A 10761-nucleotide genomic window follows, 5' to 3' on the forward strand; every position below is an offset into this window, starting at 1 on the left:
CCCCAACCCAAAGGACAGAGCAGTAAGAATGGTACCTTCTCTCAGGCTGAACAGCTTGGCGGCAGAGGAGTCCTTCAGTACTTGCTTGACAAAGATCCCCTCCTTCCCACCACCAGTGACACTGTAGCCACTGGCTCCAGCCTCCACATCTGTCTGCAGGGTGACTTCCATTGGTTCCTGCACAATAAAACAGAAGCAGACAAAGCTGTGAGAAAGGACAGATTAAGCCTGGTTAACATGATACGCTGGCAGAGACCAAATAACCTGAGGGGCAGCCACAGTGTCAGAGTTTCAGGTCAGACTCTTATTTTTGCTCTTTAAACCCTTACCTTCTATCTTAGAGTCAACACTGTGTATTGGTTCCAAAGCTGCAGAGCGGTAAGGGCTAGGCAGTAGGGGTTAAGTGACTTGCCCAGGGTCACACAGCTAGGAAATGTCTGATGTTAGACTTGAACTTGGGACCTCCTGTCTCTAGGCCTGTTTCCCTGTCCACTGGGTCACCCAGCTGCCCCCAAGGTTAGACTCTTGCACTGATCAAATGACTCTTTTGTTATGGGAGAAACGCACCCAAGTTTGTAGCAGGGTCTCACCCCAAGAATGGGAGACTCAAACACCATTCAAACCAGAAGTAAGAAAAGAATTTTATTTGAAGTAGTTTATGGTAGTATGATAGCCTAATAGCTGGTGGAATAGTTGGGGGGAGGGGGGTGCTAATTGGGTAGCCTTAGGGCTCATAGATAAGCCCAAGGGATAGCCTCTTTGGAGCTGATAGTATGAAATAGTAGCTCTACTGTAGAGTGTCTTTTTTCACTGTAGAGTGGCAGCTTCCACCAAGGAAAGGCAGCTTCTACACCTGGGATGACTACTTATGGAGGGGTCAGAGAGGGGCATGTTCCTATTGGACCAGAGCCATCTGCAGTCTCTTCCATATCAAAGATTTTGTGGTTCCTTGGTGAAACCAGGTCAACAGCTGCAAAAAGCTTTAAACCTCAAAGAATATTTTGATGGAAATATCATAATGCTCTATAGACTTCAGACTTGTAGCTATAAAGAATGTAATTGTAAAGAATGCTAAATTTAGTGTAAGACAATCCCTTCCAGCTTTAAAATTCTATAGACTTTGCATTAAAAGGGTCCTTTAAGCTCTTATATTCAATGCTTAAGGCGCAGGTGGGTGGTGTAGTATATCGAGTGCTGAGCCTGGAATCAGGAAGATTCGAGTCCAAATTCAGCCTCAGACACTTACTAGGTGTGACCCTGGACAAGATACTTAATGCTCTTTGCCTCAGTTTCCTCATCTGTAAAATGAGCCAGAGAAGGAAATGGCAAACCACTCCAGTTCTTTGCCAAGAAAACCCCCAATGGTTGGACCAGACTGAAAAATGATTAAACAAGCCCCATGCTTAAGGGCAGAGTCTATACAGTTTTTCATCTTTCTATCCGCAGGACCCAGGATTTTCAGAGATTGGAAGAAATCTCTAGGCCTGTGACTTCCTAAGTGTAAAGAACTTCCTTCAAGGATCATTAGGAATTTATCTGTACTATCTACCTTAGAGTTGTCTGGTACACTGAAAAGCTGTGACTTGTCCATCATGGTGCTGCAGCTAGTGTTAGGATCAGAATTTGAACCTGAAGTCTTTCAGACTTCACAGCCCCCTTTACAGCCCCTCCACTCTGCAGCCTGTCACCTAGATATGCTCTGATTCTCAAAAGATTCTAGGATCTTATGCATTTAGATGTTTCCTATCACCATTATTCCTATCTAACCATTTCCCAATCACATTAAAAAAAAGCTCAACCCATCTTGGAATCAGTACTGTATAGTGGTTCTAAGGCAGAAGAGTGGTAAGGGATAGGCAATGGGGGTTCAGTGACTTGCCCAGGGTCACACAGCTAGAAGTGTCTGAGGTCAGATTTGAATCTAGGACCTCCTATCTCCAAGCCTGGTGCTCTCCCCACTGTACTACCTAGATTCCACCTCCCAATCCTATTTTACTCTGCTTCAGGCCACACAGAGAGTCTGGCACAACTGAACTAGAACACTCTTCTTCCTCTTTAGTTCTAGGGTCATCCCCTCCATTGGTGCTATCTATCCAAGGTGTGTCCATGGATGTAAATATGAAATATGTCTGCATGTGTATTTATGGAGATATATATATATGAATATATATATATATATATACTGGTAATAGCCACATACTAGCAGTATGCGTATATAGGGACATAGAACATATGTATATATATATATATACACACTAAGTGGTGCAGTGGATATGTCTTTAGATCTTACAAAAGATTCTATGGGCATGAAATAGAATCTTTTGTAAGATCTAAAGAAGGAAGTGGGAAACTACTCTAGTATCTTTGCCAAGAAAATTCCCAGTGGGTTCATGGAGAGTCAGACATGACTGGAAAATGACTGAACAACAATATACGTGCACATGCCGATGTATTTCCATCTAACTACATCAGCCATCTAACTACATCAGCCTGTATATGGAGAGTGTAATGGGAAAAGGATAGAGATATGATAAGATTTAAGAGAAGTGGAAGGCTGTCTTTAAGGCACATACTAGGAACTCAAGGGAAAAGATTTTAGCAGGCAAAAGGCAGAGGAGGAACAGTTTGGAAATGACAACAGCTAGAGTGACTTGACTTCCTGTGGGAGTTTCCTGTCTAGGAATGGTGGAAGAAAGGAGGGTTTATTGGAGCTCATCTACTTCACCTGACTATGGAGAAGGAGTATAACCCTAATTCATCTTTGGAGGTACTCTATTTAACTGGGAAAAATCTAGAAATCATACCTGCTGTGCTTTTCAAAAGGTTTTATCTAAAAATCCTGTCAGATCAGCTTTGACATTTTACCTCAGGAGTCAGACCCCCTGGGGTAAACTTAGCCATTAGAGTTCATTCATAATGGTTTTTGGAGACAGCTTTTGGGGAACAAATCAAACCAACTACTAAGGGTCATAGATAGTTAGCTTAATAAGTTTTGGGGACATCTAGATTGAAACAGGGTGCTAAGTTAGCCAGAAGACCAGAAGGCTCCCTCTTGTGAGGAATATAGAGGACTGTGGGAAATTAGCTAGGTCCCTTAGAGTTAGGGACCCCTTGTTCTGATCCTCAGTTTGTATTCCCTCTTAAAATAAAAGAGATACCGTTTTTTATAACAATTGTCTCCAAGGCATTTGCACAACTGGCCGGTGAGAGAAAGTGATTCAGTTTCACTCTCACTAACCAGAGGTTAGAAACACCCAGCTGAGTATTCAGGAGGATCCCTGAGTGGATCTACCATGATCCACATCTGTGGGTCTCCCCCCTATTCTTTTTTTAAGACGTATTACAGTGTTTCAAAGCTTGATGCAGCTAGCACAGTGCCATCAGCATGTAATAAGAGCATCTAACAAACCTCATCAGCCACAAGGAATCTCTTTTGGACTTAGACTGGTGGTTCCCAAAATTTTGGCCTACCACCCCCTTTCCAGAAAAAATATTACTTAGCGCCCCCTGTCACATACTATCACCACTCCCTTACAGTTATTCACCGCCCCCAAACACACCTGTGGTCATCACCACTCCCCTGGATCACTGCAGCACCCAACAGGGGGCAGTGGCGCCCACTTTGGGAATCACTGACTTAGACTCTTCCTTGAATCTCCTCTTGCAGTGGCAAACACCTTTGGGAAACACACCTCTCTGTTTTGTGTCTCATCTGATATGGGGGGGGGGGGGCAGCTAGGTGGCTCGGTGGATTGAGAGCCATGCCTACAGGTGGGAATCCTGGGTTACATGTGACCCTGAGCAAGTCACTTAATCTCCTCTGCATAGCCCTTACTTCTCTTCTCTCTTAGCATCAATACACAGGATTTTATTTTAAAATACCATTTTTTTTAAAAACAAGGTTGTCTTTGTTGTCGAATCTTTTAAGAAATCTCAAAAAATGTTGTTGTTTTAATGTAATAAACCTTGTTGGAAAAGGGACTTTAAGGCAGTATTTTGCTCTTCCAAATCAAGTGCTTTTTTATAAGCAACAATGGTATTTTGTATTCTCTACCTTTCTGCAGTCAATTGTCTAAGGGAGTCTACTGTGGAATACTGCTTGTGAAACCCTGTTACCTACTAATCATCTCATCAAGAATTCCCTCAATTGGGGGCAGCTGGGTAGCTCAGTGATTAAGAGCCAGGCCCAGAGATGGGATGTCCTGGGTTCGAATCTGGTCTCAGACACTTCCCAGCAGTGTGACCCTGGGCAAGTCACTTGACCCCCATTTCCTAGCATACAAAGTATTGATTCTAAGATGGAAGGTAAGGGTAAAAAAAAAAAAAAAAAGAATGCCCTCGATGCATGCACAAATTCTTCTAACAAAATTCTTGGGAAATTAGGGATCTACATCAATTGATGTTGATGTTCCCTTAGTTGTCTTTTTTTTCAGGATTAAGTTCAAAGTTGTTCTTTTACTCACTTTAATATCTTTCCCTTTTTCAAATACCTTGTGACTAGGTACCTCAATATTCTCACAACAGGGATCTCCTCTAAATACAGTTGGTCTAATATGACTTCTTTTTCTGTCTTTGTTTTCTTTAGTACTTTCTCTGCCTTTCTCTCTAAGGATATCTGGGACTTTGATCTTAAAATCCAAGTATTATTCTTCTTGAGAGTAAAAAATTCACTACAAAAATTTCTTGCACATCTTTTCTGTTTTCTTCTGTTTGTTGTCCTTTTTCCATTTTTATCCTTATATATTTTAAATATGACTTTGCTCAATTGCTTCTCTCACCAGATTTTTGTTAAACCGATTTTCTCTTCTACTTCTGTTCTGTTTCATGCGATCATATGGTTTATTGTCATTTGTTGGCAGTAACTGTAAGACTATAAATAAAATTATGTTCTAAACTAGTATTGTTCTTCCCTCCCATATCTTTGCTTGGCAAATAAATCAAGGTTTTGTTGGCTGAAGTAGTTTTTAACTCCTTTAGTCTACTTGTTATGGAAATTGATTTGAAATTGATTGAATTTGATATTGATTGAAATTGATATGAAATTATTGTAGTCTATGTCTGTTCTTTCTTCTGTCCTATCTCTTTTTTGGTCACGTAAATCTTGATCAAACAGGTAAGGCTAAGAGTTGTTTCATCTATATATCATATCTTTTTTTCTCATTTGTATTCTTTTACCTAGCTTTATGCTAGTTTTGATCTTTTCCCTAACAAGTTGGTAATAATGATAATAACAACTAAAATTTATATAGTGTTTACTCTGTGAGGCACTGAGCTAAGTATTTTTTTAAACTCTTGCCTTCCATCTAAGAATCAATACTAAATATTGGTTCTGATGCAGAAGAGTGGTAAGGGCTTAGGCAACTAGGGTTAAGGGACCTTTCCAGAGTCATACAGCTAGAAAGTATGAGAGACCAGATTTGGCTTTGACCATCTCTAGGTCTGGTTCTCAATCCAGTGAACCACCTAGCTGCCACTGTACTAAGTATTTTAAAATTCTTATTCCGTTTGTTCCTCACAACATCCCTGGGAGGTAAGTGCTATTATTATCCTGATTTTACAGTTGAAGAAACTGAAGCAAACAGAAGTTAAGTGACTTGCCACAGGTCATACAGCAAGTAAGTGTCTAAAGCAAGATTTAAACTCTGGGCTTTCTGACTTTAGGCTCTAACCACTGTGCCCTCAGTTGTCTTATACATCAGTAGCACATGATTTCTTATCTATTTAGACATAAACGATTTAATTTTTATGATGCTCTCTGGTGCTTTTCATATCCAGTGCCTAACACATCTTTTCTTAAAGAAAATTTTCCTGATATATAGACATAAGGCTCCCATTTAGCCTACCAATTGGTAGCCTTTCTTATTCTTTATTGCTTATCCACTTTTTTCCAATATATTTCCCATCATCCTCACCTTATCCCATCTTTATAGATGAATATCAAATGTGATATTTGTGACATGTGAGGCATCTAGGTGGCACAGTGGATAGATAGCCTGGACTCAGGAAGATTGATCTTCCCGAGTTCAAATCTAGTCTCAGACACTCATTAGTTGTACAACCTTGGGCAAGTCACTTAAATCATTTTGCCTCAATTTCCTCATCTGTAAAATGAGCTGGAGAAGGAAATGCCAAACCATTCCAATATCTTTGTCAAGAAAATCCCAAGAGAGACACGAAGAATCAGATACATCTAAAACAACTGAACAACAAAAACAACAACAAAGTACATGTTCGTTTGATTTATAAGATATTATCAAATTCTTCATAAAATTTCTCTTTTTCTCCCCTGCAGTGGGTATTGGTATAAATATGGCAGTTATTTCCTAGATGCTCTTTTTGTAAGTACTCACAAAATGCAAAGAATGCAGGGACATTTTCTCAACATAAGGTAGTATTGGAGTAGGACTTGGAATACTGACCAATATGCTTTCTTAGGTCCTTCTGGGCTCTGACATTCTGTGATCTATGTCCTGTCCAACTGAAGTCAACAAATATTTGTTAAGTATCTACTATGTGCAAGACAAGAGGCAAGGGATAGAAAGCTCCCCTCAGAGTAAAGACCTGGGATCAAGTCTCAGCTCTGACATCTTTCCTGCGCAACCCTTGGCAAATCACTTAACCTCTCATTGGCACCAGGCAACTGTGAGATTGTAAATTGCAGAAAGTTCCTAATTGGGTTGGGGTGGGACAGCTAGGTAGCAAAGTTGGTAGAATACCAGGTTGGAGGCAAGATGACTTGGGTTCAAAGCTGACCTCAGACACTTCCTAGCTATTTGACCATAGACAAGTCACTTAACTCCAATTGCCTAGCCCTTGCTGCTCATCTGTCTTAGAGCTGATAATAAGATAAAAGGTAAGCTCCTGCCTTCAGAGAGCTTATAATATCTTGGAGAATTCATAGTCTACATACTAAATCTTATGACTATATGAAGAAATGAGGTTCCTTAAAGCCATCTGGATAGGAATGGCATTTGCAGAAAGCTTTCTCTGCTGGACTTTTAGGATCTAGTGAGAGGTATATCCATTTACACTTATCTACCAATTCCCTAGTTTCTCTGTTACATACCTCAGATTGACTCCTTCTGGAAAAACTTTGGGATTCCCCTGAGTCACGTTTCCACCGGGATTTTCGTCTTCCTGAGGAATTCTGCCCAGGCTGGTTGTCTTCCTACAAAGGGAGAAATAATTCAAATTACCCATTGATCTCAAAGAATAAGGAAAAGTTTTCCCAGAGCAGCAAGTAGGACTCAGCCTCTAGCCAGGATTAGCCTTTTAAAATTTGTATACTTTTTTAAAATTAAACTTTTTTTTAAATCAGCAAAACTCTGCCTTTTCTCTCCCAATGGAGAATGAAAGAAAAAGAAAACCCATGTAACAATTATGTGTAGTCAAGAAAAACAAATGTCTGCACTGAATATATCCAAAAAATAAGTCATCTTCTGCTTTCTGAATAGGGGCAGCTGGATGGTACAGTGGTTAGAATGTAGGACTTGGAATCAGGAAGTTCAAATGAGTTCAAATCTGATCTCAGACACTTAGTAGCTGTGTGACCCTGGGCAAATCATTTAACTCTGCTTGCCTCAGTTTCCTCAGTGGTAAAATGATCTAGAGAAGGGAATGGCAAACCACTCCAGTATCTTTACCAAGAAAATCCCATATGAGGTCACAAAAAGTCAGTTATAACTGAAAATAACTCAACAACAACAAATGTTTTATCACGAGTTCTCCAGAATTGTGGTTGGTGATTACATTGTTCAAAGTTCCTAATTTTTTCAAAGTAGTTTGCCTTAAAAATTGGAAAATGATGGCTGAACAAATTGTGGTATATGATGGTGACAGAATACTAATGATGAATTGATAGATTTCTATAAGAACTGGAAAGACCTACACGAATTGATGTGAAGTGAAATAAGCAGAACCAAGAGAACATTATACACAGTAACTGAAACTGATCAAATGTAATTGACTTTGCTAGTAACAGCAATAGAAAGGACAATTTTAGGGATTTATGAGAAAGAATGCTATTCACATCTAGAGGAAGAACTGTGGGAATAGAAATCCAGAAGAAAGCATATGATTTATCACTTGTGTTATATGGGTGTATGATTTGGGGTTTTGGTTTTAAAAGATTATAACAAAAATGAATAATAAGGAAATAGGTTTTGAGTGATAATATATGTATAATCCAATGGAATTGCTTGTCAACTCCAGGAGGGATGAGAGAAGAGGGGAGGGAGACAACATGAATCATGTAACCATGGAAAAAATTCTAAAATAAAATCTTAAGTTTTAAAATAAGTAAAGATGAAAAAACAAGAAAAAACAAAGTAGCTTGCCTTTACCATATTATTGTCATGGTATGAATTGTTTGCCTGATCCTGCTCATTTTCCTCTGTTTTAGTTCATATAAGTCTTTCCAGGTTTCTCTAAAACCAAGCCTTTTATCATCTCTTCTATTACAAGAATATTCTACTCTCAAATTTATCAATATCCCCTCAGATTCTCTGGAATGAAAAACTAACACAAGAGGACAACTTAGTGTAGTGAATAAAGTATGAGACTTGGAGTAAGGAAAACTTGGGTTGAGCCTCAGCCTAGATACTTAGTGACCCTAGGCATATCATTTAACCTCTCTGGATCTCAGTTTCCTTATCTGTAAAATGAAGAGATTGGATTCAATGGTTTCTAAATCTATGATCTTATGATTAAAAGGAGGGATAGGGTCTGCCTATATAAAATAATCAATAATTTTAAAATTTGCAATAATGAACAACTGCAAACAATTTGTATGTCCAATGGTTGGGTAATGGTAGGTTAAATTAAAGTTGATTAATGTGATTGATATAACTTTCTTCTTTTATTGTTTTTATCCATTGTTAACAGAAAGGAAGGTTATATGCCTTGACTTGAATAGATAGTGTCAACACTGTCCATTGCAATTGCCCTAAGTTTTGTTTCCCTTCATTGTTGGTAGAATTATCATGTTATTATTGATTGACAATCTACAACATGCTATATATGTTATTTTTAATTTTTTTATTTAAAATTTTTTCCCAAAGTGATATGATTCTTGTCTCCCTACCCTCTATATATGTTATTTTTATATCTGCTTTCTTCCCTCTAATAGGTCTTCAGAATCAATATATTAAGTCAAATAATGTTATGGGAAGTACTTAGTGCCAGAGGAACAATGATGGGTCAGTTGAGCAGTAACCCAGAAAGAGTTTCCAAACTTCACAGCCACATTTAGAAATAAAGTATTAACACTGTTGTCAAATGGTGTTGGTTGGGACAGTCTTATTTGGGGTACTTCCCCACAGGGTATTTTCACTAATCATATTCCATCCATCAAAGGTCCCCAGGAAGGTCACCCAAAAAGACTCCCACTGTCCATGGTGCTAGGAGATTGCTTCATCTCCTTCAAGACCTACTGGTGGTTACCAGGAAAAAGGAAAGGGAAAGGCCAGTAAGAATCAAAGCTGGATGGATACCCTTTTGTCCCAACCCAGTGTCCTGTCTTCAGGGACCAAACAGGACAAGAGAGCCCCATCAATAATTATAAAGTGCTTAGCATAGCCCCTGCCACATAGGTATATAAATATTAGTCATTATTATTATAATTGTCCACACACACACATATTATTTTAGTTGTTCTCTGGCTATACTCCAGCTTATGAACATCCTCATGTGGGCTTGGCCCAGGATGAGGGAGTCAAAAGTTCCCCACCAGAGCTATAATTGAATCTACTTAGGAGATTCTTCTTGACTCCAAAAACCATGGTTTCCTTAGTCTGAAGCCATTGTTGTGAAAGCAACAGACTTGGTGCAGTTTCAGGCTGTTGGAAAGACCTAGGATGACTGGCTGGCTGGTTCTTCTCTATTCTCCTCTCCTGCCTCCTGTCAATTTTCCTCCTATGTATATGTCTTGGTTGTGTTTACAGAAAATCCCAGCCACTTTAAGTGTCTGAAGACAAAGATCAGGGCATCCAGGTAGCTGAGAGGATGGAGCACTGGGCTTGGAGGTGGGTTCAAGTCTGGATTCAGACACTTCCTAGCTGTGTGCCCCTGGACAAGTCACTGAACCCCCACTGCCTAGCCCTTACTCCTCTTCTGCCTTGGAAACAGTATAAGTATTGATTCTAAGACAGAAGATATGGATTTAAAAAATTGTTTAATAACAAATTTCCACATGAGTTTTCTAAAGTTAGATAATCCAAATTGTCTCCCTCCCCCCTCCCAAAGCTGACAAACAATTCAATCACAGTTATACATGTATTATCTCACAAAATGTTTCCATATTATTCATTTTTGTAAGTGAATAATCTTATAAAACCAAAACCCCGAAACATATACCTAACCAGACACGTGATAAGTCACATGCCTCCATCCGCATTGAAGATACGGGTTTAGAAAAAAAGATAGATCAGAGCTCTTTCCTGTTCTGATATTCTAGCCCAAGATGGCGGTCTGGCCCAGACCCAACTCGACCTCAGTCACTGGCGCTGAGACGCTGCAGCCTCTACCACGGACATCTCTGTGCCCTCGGCCATCAGTGCGACTCTCAGAACACGGAAGTGGAAGACCCTTCAGTGATCACCTAGCCCAGCCCTTTCCTCTTACACGTGAAGGGCCTGAGGCTCAGGTAGGTGAGGCTTTGCCTGAGTAAATCCAGGATGGAGCCAGGATTATGCGAGGAGGAGGAGGAGGAGGAGGAGGAGGAGGAGGAGGAGGAGGAGGAGGAGGGGGAGGAGGGGGAGGAGG

The 10761-nt window shown here is 39.8% G+C and overlaps 1 protein-coding gene across 1 annotated transcript in view; it reads right to left on the reverse strand.

Annotated features, from left to right (window-relative positions):
- The window catches only part of AHNAK2 (AHNAK nucleoprotein 2), a 189767-nt gene that overhangs the window by 18133 nt on the left and 160873 nt on the right, over positions 1-10761 (reverse strand). Inside the window, exon 5 of the mRNA XM_044659916.1 lies at positions 36-177. Coding sequence (XP_044515851.1) covers positions 36-177 — 142 coding nt within the window. The remainder of the gene's footprint in view (positions 1-35; positions 178-10761) is intronic.

The sequence above is a fragment of the Gracilinanus agilis genome, chromosome 2, assembly GCF_016433145.1.
Source record: "Gracilinanus agilis isolate LMUSP501 chromosome 2, AgileGrace, whole genome shotgun sequence".
Lineage (NCBI taxonomy): Eukaryota > Metazoa > Chordata > Mammalia > Didelphimorphia > Didelphidae > Gracilinanus > Gracilinanus agilis.